The sequence below is a fragment of the Copadichromis virginalis genome, linkage group LG14 (assembly GCF_057382275.1).
Source record: "Copadichromis virginalis isolate Kocher_CV1m ecotype Utaka linkage group LG14, C_Virginalis_male_GT1.1, whole genome shotgun sequence".
Lineage (NCBI taxonomy): Eukaryota > Metazoa > Chordata > Actinopteri > Cichliformes > Cichlidae > Copadichromis > Copadichromis virginalis.
Genome location: NC_140631.1, coordinates 25,954,421 through 25,972,537, shown reverse-complemented (window position 1 = coordinate 25,972,537; position 18,117 = coordinate 25,954,421). Strand labels below are relative to the sequence as shown.

The window sequence follows — 18,117 nt, the reverse complement described above, 5'->3', positions numbered from 1 at the left end:
CAACACACTTTTTGATTTTTATGTTAACCATATTAGAGAGAATATAACATGGAGGTCTTTGAGAAAGATGTGATCTTAAATTTTTTTTTTTTTTTAAAGTATAATTGCTTTATAGGTTTATTCAGATGCATCACACAAAGACTTGCTATTTTGAAATTCTAGTGAGATCACTCCAGATGCCGATGATGTGGTAAGAAAGTTTCTTGACAAGTGAAATGCTGCCTAAATTTCTGAAATAACAAGTAATCTGACATGATTCAGAGTGAAAGAGATGAAAATGAGGAACGTTTAAAAAAAAAGAAAGTGCCATATTAGCAGTGAATGACTCAGCAGTCACATGATGGCAGCTGATTTTGTAAGTGCTGTGTATCAATACTGGTTTACTGTTTTTAGAAACTCTTTATTTGTAGTTGATGAGTTTTTACTGTCATACTTTAAGAGTTGGGGGAGCAGCTGAACAGTTACTGGTACTGCAGCTTCACCTTGTGGTTACTTAATGTAAACATCCCAAGATGGAGAGGTTATATTCCCAAGTGTTTTTTGTTTTCTCAGGAAGCCACACTTCACCACTAATTGAGTGTGGCAGAAAGGGTTGTGTTGAATGTCACATTCATTCTTTTCTTTGATTGGCATCTTTTATGCTGTCCTTATATCCAGCATTTATTGTATCATTTTGCTAGCATATACTGTACTTAGTCGCACGCCTAAGTGACCGTTTCAAAAATTCAGGAAACTCAAAATACAAGAGAACTCTTCGGTTACAGTAATAACACTCGGGATACTGCCAAATTTTGTTGTAAAAAGGATTTTTTCACTTCTGATATAAGCACACTTATAATAGGTTATCTAAACCCAATGTGAACTGAGTATCATTTTAACTCTTTAAACACACACAAAACAAAATTTTGTGATGTGAAATCAAGATTTACTTGTTATCTGAGTTCACACAGTCATGCTATATTATACATATATTACAGATCCCAGTGGTTGAAGGGGAACCACAAATGTTGCCACACAAAACAATGACTTTATTTTCAGTGACTTCTGAGCACAAATGATAATTTTTTTAAAAACAGCTGCATCACTGTGGTTTGAGATATACTGAAACCCGACCACAGAAACTCTACGAATAGTTTTGTGCTTCAAAAAGTTTGATTACGATGGCTTCGTGGGGCTGCAGTCTGAGACTGTAGAGAGATGTGGACCCAAAACGATCCATCCCTGTGCTGGCTACAAACAGCCCGGCATCAGGCAAGCTCGAGGCCCAGGCAGGATCCAGGCTTTGAGGCTGAAACCCGAAGTTGAGCAGAACAAGGAAGTGGACACAACCCCAGGAGCGTAGAAAGGCAAGAATTGGGGGAGATAAAGGAGAGGAAAGAGAGGAGTTGGAGGATGACGAGGTGTTGAAAGGGAGGAAGGTGAAACTGCCATATTGAAGCGCTTCTTCTCTGGCTTTGGAGAAGCTGAGGGAGGAGAAGAGCTGAAGGGCTGCACGGTTCATTTTGCCCTTTTCCTGAGGAAGAGGGGAGGATGGCGACAAATGTGAGAAAAATAAATACAATATGCCCCAAATACTGCAACAGCTTTGCAAGAGTTCCAACTGCATTTGTGAAAAAAAGTCAAAGAACAAATCTTATTGAGACATTTTTAGAGCACAAGCTAGCTTCATACTGAGTGTTTGGTATCTAGTAGCTCGTCCATCTCTCTGTGAGACATGCAAATTTTCAGTGGCGTATAATACAAGCTGCAATGTTTCAGATGACATCGTTAGCGGTTAAAAATCATTCATCAATCAATTTAAAGTCTCAAACAAGGCTTTACCTTTGTTTTCTCCATGTCTTTATCATACTGGATTGCTGGTGATCCTGGCAGAGTCATCATCAACACCAGGAGTAACTTCTTCAGTTCCTGAGATGCGTTGCCTCCAACCTGTTAAAACAATGGAGAGAGTGACCATATAACTACTAACTTTCCAAACCAAAGCTGAAAAAATAAATATGTAATGAAAAGTAGTGCATAAGAGCTGCGGTTTTTAGTATCTTTGTCGCATCTTTGTAGTCTGATGCTTGTAAACTGTCACATAGAAAGTTGACTAGGGCTACGTTCACACTGCAGGTCTTAATGCTCAATTGCGATTTTTTGATCAAATCCGATTTTTTTGTCTACTTGTTCACACTACAAATAAAATGCGACAGCAAACGCTCTCTAGTGTGAAACCTCAAAGCGGCCCACATGCGCAAAAGAAGATGTCACACACAACACGCTCTGTTTCGATCCAGACCAAACAGTGTTGTTTGACTGATGGCCCTAATATAAAGACTTGTTTCGGTCTTTACGTTTCCCAATTTTGTTTAAGTTATAAAGTTATTTTGTTATTTACATATGGCCTAATAATGATCCTTATTGCTGTTTTAGAGAGGAGCGGTGCTTCAAAGGATAGTTGCAGACTTCTGTCAGAATCTGCAGATTATACAGTACAAATAAAATGTTCACATTTCTCCAACATTGTCTTCCCAACAGTTTCACTGGATGGCCAGGAAGGGTTCATGATGTCTTCTCCGGCGCTGATAATTGGCGTCTGTCTTGTGTCAGTGGCGTAAAAGACGGATTTAATGCGACATGACCGTTCAAACAGCAGTCGCTTTCTAAAACATCAGATATGTATCGGATTCAGTACCACATACGAAAGTGACCCAGATTGGATTTGAAAATATTGGATTTGTGCCGTTCACACTGTCACACCATGATCGGATATGGGTCGCATAGGGTCAAAAAAGTCGGATTTGATGCGCTTTCGCCTGCGGTGTGAACGTAGCCAAAACGAACGTTAGGGCTGAGCTGTTCAGTCAGAAACAGATAATACCACTAGATTAAGCAATATGTGCATTAGCTTTTCTGACATTTAATAACACAAATAACAGGTTTGCTTATAATGGAAAAAAATGACTTGATGCAGTCAATTAAAATAACTGTACAAGGATTTTAGGAAAATTTGCAAAATCTGTAAAATAAGCATTTTTCTATCAAAATGTACAAGAATCTTATAGAGAAATCTTACTGTCCAGCTGGGCCATATATTATCTCCTCTTGTTTGTAGGTGTCTCTCTACAGCATCAGCCACTTCCTGTGCAAACAGTGGGTGATGTGAACGAGGGAGAATGGACCTCATGACCACATCCACCAGTGTAACGTTGACCTGACCGGAGCCATTTAATGGACGCAGAACATCTGCCGTCTGTTTAACCACGACAATCCTGAAATTAAACATTTTTTTCCAGCAATCCTTGAGCTTCCTTTATAACATAAAAAAACTCTGTATTTACATGCATAACAACACCTTTCCTCCTCGGGACTACTGAATTCCCCAAAGACACGTCTCCACTCCAGCAGAGTCTGAAAAGTACACATTTAATTGGGAAAACTGAGCCTATGGTAACGCCACTTGTAGCTAAATTCAAAACTAGTCAATATCATTTTACCTTTTCTGAATATGCTGCATCAGTGTCACAGATAACAAAACCTGCCACACCTTTTTCCAACCAGAAGTGGAGTGCACGCTGTAGAAAGAATATCCATTTCATATTTTATGAACTCCTGACTGAGTGCATGATCAGAAAGCAGGTTTTACCTGTGTGGTAGCTGAGAGGTTTCCAGTTACATCCTGAAGTGCCAACAGATCCCGTTTACACAAGTCAAGCACAAGACCTGCAGGACCAGCATGAAGCCTGTTAATCAGTAATAAAGGCCCATAAAACCACGTCTGAATACCATTTGCAAAAAAAAAAAAGTTCTTTACTCACCTGCTTTGCGGCTCACTGAGCAGATGTTGTATCCAAGCCAGTGGAGCAAAGTTTTTATCAGCGGCAGTGAGGTTTAAAGGAAAGACCTCAACATCAAACACACCCTTCAGGATTAGAGCCCCTATACCCAAAGACCTGAGGTAGGGAAGCTGCTCATGCATTGCTTAAGAAAACACATATCAGAAAGAGTTACTTATTTTTAATCAGAATGCCATGATATTCAGTTTCCTCATGTGATGGGTTTGCATTCATGTTTATTTCAGTAGAGCTGTTATTTATCATTTATATCGAAGAACATGTTGCGCACAGATGCTCATGTGGGATTAGAAAAATGTTTTCTATTTTCAAAGCAAAAGCAACAGCACTTTCTCAGACTCTCATAACTTGATACAATCGTGTGGTAGCCCACAGTATTAATCACACAGTCAGATTAAGTAGTTATCAGCACAGAGATGAACCCAGTGCAGCTTTTGGCCTCACAGTAATAGTGAAACTGTTTAACTAAAAGCAATAATTGGTACAAATACAGCCACGCTTGCACATTGCATTTTTGGGTACAATAACATTTGTGTGGTTTTAAAAGCCGTTATTGGCCCTACCAACATAAATGCGGTGGACAAAATAATGGAAAAAATGGTTTCAATGAAAACTGATGACTGCAGCTTTCCTGTTGTCGTGACTGCCAGGAAGCAGGTAGTTAAGTGATGGTGAATGAGGTGCATCTAAGGTTGTGCACGCTGCAAATTTTGATATAGATCAGATACCATGTGTGAATGTTTGTGTGAATGGGTGGATGACAGGATGTGTAAAGCGCTTTGGGGTCCTTAGGGACTAGAAAAGCACTGTACAAATCCAGGCCATTTACCATGTAATTACGGGGCCAGTGCCTTTAACTTATAAAAGCAGCTTGTGCATCATGACTGAGATGACTCATCAATTTGTAAATTCTGAACTAATTTTGATCAGTCACTGTGATTTTCACTTTCCAAAAATAATCAGTCAAAGCAAAACATTTTTCAGTTTCTCATGTATTTTGAAAATGGGGGACTGGAATGTAAATGTGTCCGTCTAATTTGGGCCAGGCTATACAAAGATTCAGACATTTTTCGTAGTGCATGTTTGAAGTCGTCCCCCCTCCTCCATTTTCAAAAAACAAACATAAATAAATAATTTACCACAGTTTAGTGGTCTAAAATTGAACTGAAAGGATCGAAGCAAAGTATCTATCTTATCGTGCTAATATCGATCCAATATCAGCGTCGGAATAGAATCTATCGATATTTGAATTGATCACCCACCTTTAAATTATCCATCATGTCAATTTTTTAAGCATAGAAATATTAAACCCAAATTTCAGCATTTTGTTTCGGCGCGTCCTACCGCACATGCCCTCTGAACCCTCGGTCTGCGCCTCCGTCCACTGGTCGGCCTGCAGCTGATAGAACACAGACTCCTGCCACCATTTCAAGGGCGTCGCAACCGGCCGGGGGCTCTTTATTATGATGGCGATAGAAGTGGCAAGTATGGTGACCCAGGCGAGCCAGAACAGCAGCACCAGGTAACAGCGCACGTTCCTCCAGACAGGCCCAGCAGCTGCCTCGAGCTCCTCTCTCGTCATTGGCCTCCACAGAGAGTCGGACTCCGGAATGAGCAGAGGGCATGTCTCTGAGGCTCCCGGCGGCACACTGCTATAACCCACATGCCCTGCGTTCACGGGCATCTCACGCTGCTGCAGGTAGATTAAGGGGATTATTTTAACTTTAAATGAACATTTAGACACTCAAGCCGAAGCACGCAGAAGCTGTCCAACTGTCGCTTAGGTTTTCTTTGGACTCGCTAAGTTCGTCTCTTTCAGTAACTCGCTGTTTCCACGCGACACTGAGCACAAGGCAGCTTTGTAATGAGCTGCACCTACCTGCCGGACTCAGGTGCAACATTTAATCTGACACACAGTCCTGTTGTCCCACTTTCTTACAGTGGTGGCGCAGTGAGGGACAACGAGTGTCCTTGTTCCCCTAAACAAGATTAAGCGTTTGGAGAGGGGGGCAGCACAGGAAGGACTATTCGAGATTTAATTTACTGATTATTTCACATCATTGTAGTTTGTCTTTTTTCAACACTTTTATTCCCTCGTGTACTCTGTGCTACTAATTGCTCGTGGGCATGTTTCCTCTTGTCCTTAGCTGTGCCTCCATTAAATGAATTTCACTGGCAGTGATGGAAGGCAGAATTAACAGCTCTGAGTCAGCGCATGCAGCTCTGATGAGCTGAAACTAAAATTAGTTGAATTCTGGAAAATGTTATTCTTGCAGCACAAATTCACAACAATGGTCACTTCAAGGCACTTTACTATAGTAAGGTAAAGACCCTGCATCGTAATAGAGAGACAGCTCTTGGTGGCAGTGACACATTAGGGGGTTTTGGGGGGGATTTTACCATTCCTCTGTTGCAACTCAGACAGGAAACTAGTAAAAACAGAAATGATTTTCTGAACAGATTTTCCTAGAAAGTCTGTACCTTTAAAATATGCTCAGATGATTTCTTTTATTTATAAGATCATATGTATAAGCCGATCCTCTTTGTTTATAACTTCTCTGCACTAGAGGCTGTAGCCATCCCAGCCAAGCAAACACTTCTGTAAAAAGTGATATTTCTGAAAATTCCAGTGTTGCCTGTAAAAACGACAAAATCCACTGAAATTGGAAACAATTGCAGCACCTGAAGGAAACAGCTGGTGAAAGTTTCCAGCCAGTGGTTCATACCCAAAGCTGCTTAACTTCCTGCCGTGAGGCAACAGAGTCATTTTAAATCAGTTTAAATGAACTTAAATGCCACAAAACCCAGTTATTACTCACATTTTATATATGGTAGTTTCTTTGTGCCTTCCTCTCAGGTGCTTTTCTTCTTCTTCTTCTGTACCTCTTCTTGTTTTTTGTTCTCTCTTGTTATGTTTGTCCAAACAAGTGTTCAAAGCTGAGGGATGCTACCCTGAGCTGAAAATTTCCAGTGATTCGACTTGTCAGGAGTGAGGAGATGTGAAGGAGGAACAGTCCAATAAAAGCTCTGCTCTGGGAGTTAATAAAGAGGTGCCGGGCCACATCACACCCTCGCAAACAAGTTGTTTTTTTTTGAAAGCCTAAGTTAGGATAACACTTATATTTTAGACTCTATATGTGAGAGATAAAATATTAAGTGTTAAAGTAAAATAATTGTGACTGTCTATAATTTGAAAGCTGTACACATGGAGCAAACTAAGCTAACTGTGCAACAGAGATCCACTGGCAAAAACTCCACTGCAATTTGAAATTCACATTGACGTAACACATCACACCCGCCCTCTAAAATGCTGTAGATCTTAGAAGTAATGAGGCAGATGTGCTAATTCCCAGAAACCTCTCATCCTCTTCATCCAGTTTGGTCCTCTAACCCCCCCCCCCACACACACACACACACACACCCACCCGTCTTTCTCCTAACCTCTCCTTCATTCTTTATCCTTTTGTGTCTCTCGCTCTGGCTTTCCTCTCTCGTGGCATACGCTTATGTTGATGTAACAAGTTATTGCCATCTGTGTGACCTTTGCTCCATGACAGCACCGTGCAAACTGATTGTTTACCGAGAGATACTGTGGTCCATCACAAATGTCAGATCATTTGTTTTCCTCATATGCAGCTTGTATACAATATCACATGGCAATGTAAATGAGCTGCATTACACAGACGCTTCCATGATGAGCAGATAACTATCAGTGTCTGACCAGGCACTGTGTGGTTAAATAACATCAAATACTCCCTGGATAAGCAATAGAAAATTGATGGGCAGACCCACTGTCATAAAGTACAGTACTGTACACAAGTCATGAGTCACTACTCACATCTTAGCGTTTTGCTAGTAAAATGCGAAGCTGGTGCAACAATTTATTGAGACACGCAAATATACAAATATTGATATAAGGCAAAAACACAGTTCATTCTAACAAGCTTGATAGTCAACATTTGCTATGACCCTCTTTTACACATGAACTTTTTTAGTCAAGCGTTCTTCTGATTTCTTTAAGTCGTGTTCAGAAATAGTTCTGCAGACCTGAAGGACATTCAAAGCTCTTCTTTGGACCTCGACTGCCTTTTTGTTTTGTCCTGTGTCAAGATGATTTCACACTGCTTCAATAATCTTGGAGTCCATGAGGGCAGTCTATGACTGACACTCATCCACTGTGTGTTCTTCTGTCCACTGGCCATTGGTAGTGTGTTTGAGATCATTGTTGAGCTAAAAGAAAACGTTGCCAATCATACACTTTCCAGATGGTATTGCAGGGTGAATCATAATCTGATGATAATTTTCTGTGTTCATAATTCCATCAATTTTGAAACAATCCCCAGAGCCTCCACTGTGGTTTACTAATGGTTGACAGTCACTGTTGTATCTCTCTCCTGACCCATTCTAAGCATACTGTTGTAATTTGAACCAGAAATTTCAAATTTGGATTCATCACTCTGTAAGAGCTGATTCCTTCCAGTTCTTGTGTCATTTGGCACACCTCAGCCTTTTCCTATAAATGGCTTCTTCAGGGCCGACCTTCCACTGAGGCCATTTCTGATGAGTCTTTGGCGACAGCAGATGGATTAACTCAAGTACCAGATGTGTCTCTCAGATCCTGGTGGACATTTTCTTATTTCTTAAGGACGTAACTTCCAGATACTGTTCATCTGCTGTAGGTAGTTTTTCTTAGAGGTGTTGCCACTTTTTCTTTTGTCCTCCACAGTTGTCCAGATCCATCAAATCTTTACAGAAACAGAGATCTCTATGCTAAGATATGCCAGCAAGTCTTTATGAATCACATCGTTGCTGCAAAAATACTATTTTGCCAGTCAAACTGCGGTATCTTTGGTATTTTCTATAGATTCAATTAAAGAAATACGAAGAAATTATGTGGAGTGGGGTTTTTTTGTTGGGTTTTTTTGCCTAATGACACAATTTTAAAATAGTTTTTTGCTAAGTTCTTGTGTGTAGTGACAACACTGTTTCCCTAGGTTAGGCGACCTTTTTTATGCTTGAATGATTCATAGGTCAGTGTTAAGTGGCTTAACAAACAGCCATGAAAGAGCTGGACTGAAAAACCGTGAAAAGCAGCCAATGTTCAAATAAAAGCTTTGAAAGATCTCCAGAAAGCCCAGAGGACTATTGCTAAAGACCACGGAGGTGCTCAAGACCTTTGCTCAAGACCTTTGCACATTAATATAAATTTTTTAGATAAAAAGTGTCACCCAGCCACCCACCCTCCCACCCCAAGTGAATTAAATATAAATAAATAAATAAAAACACATGCAGTGGATGTATCATTTTGTTCCTCCATATTTAATATGATTTGACCAGAAAGCAAATATGTGTGGCTATACCCAAAAACAAATATACCCTATACCCAAAAACGTTACTTAAAGAATTGTGCTTAGTGTGGTCCACATCTAAGAAGTGTCTAAGCTTTCTTCATGATGTTGATTCTTCGTGGCTTTAGTTTGAGTCTTCCTCTGATCCTTCAATGTCCTGAAATGTCACAAGACAAAGACATAGTTATTTCAGACCCGGTAATGCTATAAAATAGAAATTCTATTAAGTTGTTTTGTAATTATTATTATTTCCTTCTGAGACTCGGATGAAATTATTATTTTTTTGATTATTCTGTTTCAAGGAAACACATTTTAAACTTGTTATTTATTTATTTTTCATCTTCTGTTCCTGGAAGTGGACAATAAGTCTTGTTTGATCACCGAATGCTATGATGTCTGAGTGAGGCCTAAAGATATTTTACTCGGAACTGTGGAAGTGGGATCGTGCTCAGAGCTGTCAAGTGATGAGGGGGAGGAGAACCAGACATCAGTGCAAGAAGGTTAAAAATTACGATGGAGGGCATACCGACTTTTGGGGCGCCTGAGAAGTGGTAACATGACAACACTTCTTCTTCATTATGGATGAGAAGTGTTGCACAAGCTAGACCTCTGAAGTGGTGGGATTTGAATCACTGTCTGTCTCCAAGAGGATCATCATGTGAAGGGAATCATCTTTCCATGGCAGCCTTGTTACATTCTGTTTAAGAGAGGTGTCACTTCAGAGACTCCTCAGCTCATGTATTAGTTTGATGGACTCCCTAATCTTGAAAAATTGGTTAAAACTAGGAAATGGGAAATTCGGTTATGTAGGCAAGGCAAGGCAAGGCAAATTTATTTGTATAGCACAATTCAACAACAAGGTGATTCAAAGTGCTTTACAGAGACATTAGACATGTATGATGTCATGTGGTGACCACAGATATAGTGCAGAAGTTTTAATGCCACCTTTAGAAATAACCATCTCTCTCTTGTTTGTGTGCTCCTTTTTTCTAAATAATGCCGGGTTGCCTGTTTCCTGTTTGATGTAATCAGAGGAGCTCCTGTTTCAGGGTTGTGGGCAGCATTATTCTGTTTTCTTGTTTCATCCTAAAAATAAAATTTCAACCCAATTTCTGTATAGTTGAAATCGAATTGATCCTCAAAAGCTGTTATTTCCTCCTCTGAGATTTTAACCTTCCTGCTCTGATGTCTGGCTTTCCTCCACCTAATCCCCTGACAGAAATAATTCTGACTCCCCTTTCACAGTTCTGACTTCATTTAATTCTCTGCTTCCTGAAGTAATGACTTAGGTCAGACACTGAAGACACTGAATCAAAGTTTTGTTTTGCAAGAGGTAAAATTACTGTGCATTGCTGAAATCCTGCTAAATGTTTCAAAAGAATATGGAAAATATGGAAACTGCAATTTCCATCATTTTAAAGAGAAAGTCTGTGTGCTCTGTTAGCTCAACCCCCACAATGTTGTATAGAATAGAAAGCTCGGGATTTCCCCTTGACAGTACAGAGGGAGTCATATAGATTGCATAAATGGGCTTGATGTAATGGTCTCAGACTTATGTACCAGACAGAGGACAAAAAATGATTGCTGGGTTTTAGGAGGAAAGGTTGCACTAAATAAAACTGGGATTTGAGCAAAAAACATTAAACATACTGTCACAGAAAGTAAACCTGCAAGTCTTCATACTTCAAACTTAAACTAGAAGGTTGATCAGTCACAACAACAGCTAGTTGCAACCATATGTGTTTAATTTTAAAATTCCAAAATTTCATTCTGTTCATCTGGATGTGGCGTTCTCAGTGGGAGAAATCCACAACTTGTGGTTTGGTTAATGTCGAGAGAAATCCTGCCCTCAGATTGTCCTGCTCTCTGGAGCCTGTTATCCCTACTTTAAGGTTTTCCAACTGTAATGTGACAGAAGATAAACATCCATAGATCTACCAGCTTTTGTGACATTTCTTATGCGTGTCTTCTATGCATTACCATAGGCTCCTGAGTCCTTAGAGCCATGATGTGTTTCTGGTATGCTGAGATGATACAGTCTCGCCTGCAAAAGTAGAAACACTAAGAGTAGGTATTTGATTCTCCAAAATTAATTACACTTCAAACACATCAGTGTTGGCGGCGATTCGTTTGCTCACTTGCTGGTGATTCCTCCTCCTGGGGGCAGTCCCGGCATCTCTTCTGCTGCTAGGAATTTGATCACATATAGAAGGTCAGGGTCCTCATCTTTGCACCTCATCATCTGGATAATTTCTGTGGAGGTCAATGAGTAAAACAACCTGCTTATAAAAATGGAAATTAAGAGCGATCTATTTTAGCATGAAGCAGGAAAGTTATCAGCAGTACCTTCCACTTTCATATCAATTTGTTGCTCAAGCTCTGCCTCTTGTTGCAGTGCCTCCTGTGACACCTGGGGGGCGCCAGGGAAGCAGACAATGATGATGCTGATGTTATCCAAGCTGCCCTGCAGAGGGAGACAGAGCACTTTGATGCAGATCAAAATAAGAGTAGAAAGTTACATGTACTTAAATGCTATCTGAGGTTCTTGTATTTTTTCCATGTCATGGGGAAAAAATGTTTTTTGGCTTTTTTTGTGATGTCACATTGTAAACTACATATTATAGCTTGTAACTCTGGAAAAATGCATCCTGGAAAGTTATTGCAGTGTTATTGCCATCATCCTGTTGCCTATGAAGTGAGGCTCAGTGTGTACTGGAACATGCAGTTATTCAGCAGGTACAGTAAAATAAATAAATAGCGCCCCATCGTAGCCGGGATAAAGTGTCTGAGCCAGCGTCAACAGCCTCACATTCAGGCCTAATCCCAACCATGTGCGGCTTTTCTTCCCTCCAATCTTGTCCCCAGGATTCCTTAATACAGCTATTTATAGAGTATGGATAGTAACTAAAAAGCATTAAGAAGACCAGCAGGAGTAATCTACTTACGTAACAAGTTGTTAGCATTAAACCTCCTCACAGAGACTCTCCCCACCACCACCCCCCTCTTGACGTAAAGCTTGCCATTCACAAATCCACCTGTGGTAACTCTGAGTCTTACTGAAAGGTCCAGTGTGCTGAGTTTGAAGTAAACAGAAGGACTGCTAAGATAAGACCTCGCGATGATACACATGTGTTTGGGAATTAAGCAGTTCAGTTTAAAATTTTATATGTATATATATATATGTGTGTGTGTGTGTGTGTGTGTGTGTGTGTGTGTGTGTGTGTGTGTGTATTCTTTTAGAACATTGCAAGTCTGAGTGCTTCTATTCACAAAGTGCTTCACTGTTACTGTGGATTTTGTGGCCTGATTTCTCACCTTATAGAGGCAGAGATCAATGACTTGGGTACAAATCTCTCTCAGGTCATCGCACACCTGCAGACGGTTGCGTACAAAAGCACACAGTTCTTCATTTCCAATGGCATCCCACACACCATCGCAAGCTAGAATTAGGAACTCGTCTTCAGGCGTCCTCACCAGCTCGTACACCTCCGGCTCCGGAGACACGAGTTGCTCCGTCTGTGACCTCCAGTCCACCTCCTTGAAGTCAAAGTCTCCCAGTGCCCTGGAAACAGCCAGCGAGCCATTGATTCTCTGCAGGGTCACCGAGCCTCCGGCGTTCTGGATCCGCTCCTTTTCTCTGGGGTTGAACGGCTTGTGGTCTTCGGTGTAGAAGACCACCTGGCTGTCATGGCAGAGCAGAGTGCGGGAGTCTCCGCAGTTGATAAAGTAAATGTGGCGCGGAGAAATCAGCACACCTGCTGCAGTGGAGCCACTTCTGTCCCAGTTGTCCTGACGAGCCAGTTTGTGCATATGACGATCAATGTCTAGGAAGCCTTCGCGTATCCCTTCCTTTACTTGCTCAGGATCCTCGTTTGTTTGAATCCCACCTGTTGGAAAAGAGGGACAATCAAAGATAGATGTTTGGCTTGTGACATTTTACATTTAACTTTTAATGACACAGAACAAGTTTAGAGAAAGTGCACTGGAGAGACAAACATTACTGAGCAGTACTGTAGCTGTGAGCAAACGTGAAAAACTCAATGTAGTTTTGTTTTTTCTCCCTGTAGAACTGCTGGGTTGAAATTACATGTTTAAATAAATTCAGTCCCTGCGATGTTTCAAGTGTTTCTAAAAGCATCTAGAATTTTTGATTTGAAAAAAATGCATACTGTAGTGTAGTGTGGTGTTTTATTTTTTTAAATTCACTTTAAGTAATGCACAGTGTGCTGTAACCCTTAAGTCTCAATCTTTTATAGCCTTTATTAATCAGCTCTTAATTAGCTATTTTGTGTTCCTAAAGTAATTTAATTGACCTGTTTATCAAAGGATTTGTTTTGGGACTGAAAATACACATGTTCTGCTAAAGTATTTAACTTGCCAGACCGCTTCTCCTTTGCATGATGTTGCTTATTTTATTCTTTAAGAGGCTTTGGTCCTAAGCAAACTACAGCGAGTGCATTTCAAGTCTGAATGTTAATTATTAAAGCCACAAAAGACTGGAAGCGTTTTCCTGTCAAACAAGTAAAGTAAGAACATGTTTGGGGCTACTTTGAAGGTGTTTAGATATAAATATAAGTTTCTAAAAATCTTACATTTTGATTCAGAGTCGATGGTTAACACGTACCTGCAGCCAGGATGTGATCCAGCAGGTGTCTGGCACAGTACTGTGCCACTGTGGTGCCTGCGTGTCCATCAAAAACAGAAAAGTAACCCCAGTCTCGCAACTCTGCTCTCAGCTGGGGCATACAGGTGTGGGCATCCTCCATCTGAGCCCTCCACCCCTGCATGCTTGCCACAGCATAGTTCAACCCCACAGGAGATCCCCCCTCAGACACATACTTTTCCAAAATGGGATGCTCCAGGTACGGGCTGGGTATTCCGTCATCTTCATCCAAGTTGTCCTCCTCCCCAGGCCCTGTCTCCCTGGATCCTCCTTTGAAGAAGAAGGTGACCATCTTCTCTGTCTCTTTCACCAGCTGTCGGAGGAAGGAGGGAACCTCCACGTTGCTCGCCCGGCGTGCTGTCCTCATCACTCCACAGAGTCTGTGCTCAAGCTTCCTGCTCGACTTGGCGGCACCTCGTCTCCTCCGGGTGCCCCTCCTCCGCCCCTGTGTTTTTCTCAACAGGTCCAGTGCAACAGGTAGGTTATAACCCTCTTCCCCCCAAAGCAGGGGAAGCAGGTAAACTAAAATTGTTTTTACAGTGAAATCCGGTTAAATGAAACACTGCGTTAGTTTTCTATTTAAAAACACCAGGGGCATATTTTTTTAAAATCCTGCGACTTTCTTGTAGAGAATCCTCCCTCGTCAAGACCTGGTTCTCACTGTCTGTGGGGTTTTTTGTTTTGTGTTTTTTGTCTCCCTCTCTCTCTTCTTTTCTTCTCACTTTATCAACCTGGCACTTCTATTGGCTCATCTATTTCCATGGATTTATCTCCTCAATTGGCCCCACCCACTCCCTGTCCTTCTTCCTCTACCTCTGACTGTGTAGTACTGGCTCTGTAGGTAATGCTGGATTATCACATGGCCAGCATGCCAGCACAAGAGTCCTGTGTCTGCACACATGCATGGATTATAACTGGGACATTTAGCAAAACACTGACAGAGCCCATGATCAGTCTTGCACGCCTGTGGGAGATTAACATCTCTGACGATCTTTAGAGAGAATTTTTGAGTGACTCATGAATCCTATTGTTTATTTGTTTAGGGATCATCACAATACCCTGTGAGGTTGCCAGTGTTGTCCATAAGTCAGTCTATAAATGTTCTTAATTTGCTTGAAATTTGATTATTGGAAAAAAATCATCTTAGTCATCTGTATACGTCATAATCTAGCTAGCACATTTTATTTGATAATCTAATTGTGTAAATGAAACACAAGTTCAATTCAAGTGATTAAAAATATATATCGCACTAGGTTCAACGTGCCTCATCATAAAGACCAGTGAGCTCTCCTGTTAAACAAGGGAAATCACTGAGAGCTCAAAAAGCCACGTAGCAGACTTTGAGATGAGCGCTGTAAATAAAAATGAGATATTTTCATTTTTCGTAAGGTTTTCTGTAACCACTTATCTCTGTTTAAGGTCAAATAAAACTTAAGTAGAACTTATTTTTGCATGCAGTTATTTCTTTTAAAATGTCAGGAGGCAAATTGGTGGATTTAAAAATGATCACAACTGCAACAAAACAAAATCACTGGCAAATATCATTGTGCTGAAGTCTGGAGCCACCCTTCATACCCTTATATTTTGCTTCCAAGGACCCAGACTTTGTGGACATGAAGTGGTCTTGAGAAGTAGTTCTCCAGGCTTGAAGGTCATTTCTTTGGGCTGCTTTTCACAGTTTTTCAGCTCAGCCCTTATACTTGGCCATTTTCAGAGGAATTCAGAGGAATGTTTGTCAACCCACTTAAATGGGCTATAAGTCATTCAAGTGTAAACAAGGTGTCTTACCAGGGATGAAACAGACAACTTAGAACCATTGTAAAATTGTAGTTTGAGGCAATTTGCTACTAGCAGCCTGTAAATATATCATTTCTCCTCTTTTCTTTTGTTAAATGTATTTAAAAAATTCCCAAAGATAACACAGTTTGACAGGCAATTTACCATGTCAACAAGGTGATTCCAAATTAGATCCATAATAGCTAAAAACTTAATGTCTCATCATGGTGTGCAGTGTGGCATTAAAATTGAAAAAAAAAAAAAAACTGTAAAAAAAAAAGTAGCAGACCTTAAAAAATTATCTAAGGAGATTAAACAGTATTTGAAAGTCATATCCTTACGAAATGGGTATAAACCCAGCAAATACCTGACAAATAAATTTGGTCCTTAGTGAAAGAGAGGCTGTCAAGAAGTTATTCTTAAGGAAGAGAAATGGGAAGAAAGGCTGAAGTATGTCACTTGACACAAGAACTGGAATGAAAATATGTGACAACAGGTGTTTTAGAGTGATGAATATGACATTTTTATTTCAAAAGTAAAATAAATTGTTGCTTATCAACATTTTTGTTTCAGTCATCTGTAAAGCATAGTGCAGGGTCTGTTCAGCCAGTGGTGTTGGAGAAAAGTATCATCATATTTTTAATTCAACATGCATTCCTCTCTGGAAAGTGTTAGCTGGGCAGTGGCGTAATCTTTCAGGATAGCAACATATTACCCATGCAACAAAAGCATACCAGGATAGAAAAGCACACAGTAGAACATTAGCAGTCATGCATGGGCTTTCACCGGTTCCCAAGCTTGAACTTGCCAGAGAATGGAACAACTGACTAAAGAAGAGCTTTGAATGTCCTATGAGAAGCCTGGAAAATTATTTCTTGAGACTACTTGAGGACCGCTTGCCTAAGAGAGTTCAAGCTGTTCAAGCGGAATAAAGGCGATCATAACAAATAGCGACTTTCACGCTCGTTAAATTTCTACAAAATCAGTATTTGCTTTATATACTTTTCTTCCGTGTATTTTTGCACATGCTTTAATAAGTCATCGCAAATATTTCCCATTTCCTAGCGAAATTTTAACAAAGTGTGTGTTGGCCCAAGACTTTTGGACAGAGCTGTATGTTCAGATATTGACTCCCAGTGAGTTAATCATGAGTTATATTCACTGTGAAGTTGAATTCTATTTGTTCACACTGGACTTTTGAAACTTTTGAAGCACTGGCCACCATTCTGCCTTAAACGTTGAGAATGGTAAATGGTACCAGCTCCTTTTGGCTGTGTACCATCATCTCTGATGTATGACAGAAATCTAAAAGAAGTGCTTTAATGTTCATATGAAACAGAAAGATATGCTGTTTAAGGCTAAAATGGAGGATATAAATAAGCTAAAGTAAAAGTGGAACTTGTTCACATGAAGAGACAGATGATATGCAGTAAACTGGCCCTCGAACTTGTAACCTGCTGATTGTGTGTCAGATGACACCTCTGCGTCCTAATCTAATTAGTTTGTGTATTTGCGATTTCTGACCTGGTTTAGAGGTTAAGAGCGTTAAGGTCTATATGTGTGTATCTTTGTTGTCATCAACCTAAAAGTAGCACTAAACCTTTTATAAACTGACACTGGTCCTTGTGTTTGTCTGATCATGGAAACTGCCAGGTGTATAACTCAGGATGCGACTGTTTGTTTTTAACAAAAATAAATGTAGAACTGTTCAATTACATGTGATGCTAACAGTGGATAATAATGGCTGTTTCAGCTGCATGTGTAATGTGCTGTTGTCTCTCAAATCATTTCGTGTTTAAAGCAGTCCGTCAGTTTTCCACCCCGGTTATGGAAATCATTCAAGAAAACATAAATTGTTTTTGACATCTCTCAAACATTTGGACATCAATCTGTCATGTGAATGCAATATATGGCTTAAGTAATTTGGTCTATTCTCAGATAAAACCCATTTAAGCTGTTACACAACACTGATCACCTAAAAATTAGGTTTTAAAAAAAGTTTACGTTTAGCTTTTTTATGAGTAAATATGTGAAATTTTATATAAACTATGAAAAGGAAAATATATTTGTCTTTGTTGAGGCACAGCTTTGACCTAGTGGCAGCTGTGTAACTGCCATGATGTCATTCAGCTTGCACTTCTATTCAGTTTTTTTGGTTTCCTTTTTTTAATTACAAAAATCCAGTTTAAATCTATATTTTCCCCTTTTAAATTTCTGCTTTTAGTTACTTTACGAATGATTAAAAAATGACTCAAACATCTCAGTAAAAGAGCTGCGGTTTGGATACATTAGCAGTGTAGTTTTATGAACTGAAATGAAGGGTCTATGTTGTAGTTCAAAAGCTGAATTTTACATGAATAAAAAGCATTATGAAGACGTCATACTGCACATATTTTTTCCAGCATTGCTCAAACCAAACTATCAGTTTTTATAGCTGCACAACACTGCCTCCTGGTGTTCGTTGTTTCCCAGGCCTTGTTTCCAATCTAATTAA

The 18,117-nt window shown here is 40.0% G+C and overlaps 2 protein-coding genes across 2 annotated transcripts; both read right to left on the bottom strand.

Annotated features, from left to right (window-relative positions):
- Nucleotides 1–821: 821 nt before the first annotated feature.
- LOC146694063 (amino acid transporter heavy chain SLC3A2) lies at nt 822–5,678 on the bottom strand. Its single transcript, XM_085430153.1, has 8 exons — nt 5,181–5,678; nt 3,801–3,963; nt 3,629–3,725; nt 3,480–3,557; nt 3,338–3,393; nt 3,059–3,254; nt 1,822–1,929; nt 822–1,513 (listed from the first exon to the last, which is right to left on the bottom strand). The coding sequence occupies exons 1-8, from the start codon at nt 5,518–5,520 to the stop codon at nt 1,124–1,126; spliced, it is 1,428 nt and encodes a 475-aa protein (XP_085286279.1). The 5' UTR covers nt 5,521–5,678; the 3' UTR covers nt 822–1,123.
- A 3,497-nt stretch (nt 5,679–9,175) lies between these two features.
- On the bottom strand, nt 9,176–14,280 carry ppm1na (protein phosphatase, Mg2+/Mn2+ dependent, 1Na (putative)). Its single transcript, XM_085478828.1, has 6 exons — nt 13,809–14,280; nt 12,500–13,071; nt 11,531–11,648; nt 11,323–11,437; nt 11,165–11,228; nt 9,176–9,341 (listed from the first exon to the last, which is right to left on the bottom strand). Exons 1-6 carry the CDS (start codon nt 14,212–14,214, stop codon nt 9,309–9,311), a joined length of 1,308 nt encoding a protein of 435 aa, XP_085334954.1. The 5' UTR covers nt 14,215–14,280; the 3' UTR covers nt 9,176–9,308.
- Between the last annotated feature and the right edge of the window lie 3,837 nt (nt 14,281–18,117).

Coding starts and splice junctions, on each gene's coding strand:
- LOC146694063 (XM_085430153.1), bottom strand. CDS start 5,520: ATGCCCGTGAACGCAGGGCATGTGGGTTATAGCAGTGTGCCGCCGGGA. Junction 3,558..3,628: donor ACCTCTCAGCTACCACACAG/GTAAAACCTGCT, acceptor TTCTTTCTACAG/CGTGCACTCCACTTCTGGTT. Junction 1,930..3,058: donor ATATATGGCCCAGCTGGACA/GTAAGATTTCTC, acceptor TTGTTTTAACAG/GTTGGAGGCAACGCATCTCA.
- ppm1na (XM_085478828.1), bottom strand. CDS start 14,214: ATGAGGACAGCACGCCGGGCGAGCAACGTGGAGGTTCCCTCCTTCCTC. Junction 11,438..11,530: donor AATTGATATGAAAGTGGAAG/GTACTGCTGATA, acceptor TGACCTCCACAG/AAATTATCCAGATGATGAGG. Junction 11,229..11,322: donor GGAGGAGGAATCACCAGCAA/GTGAGCAAACGA, acceptor CTACTTTTGCAG/GCGAGACTGTATCATCTCAG.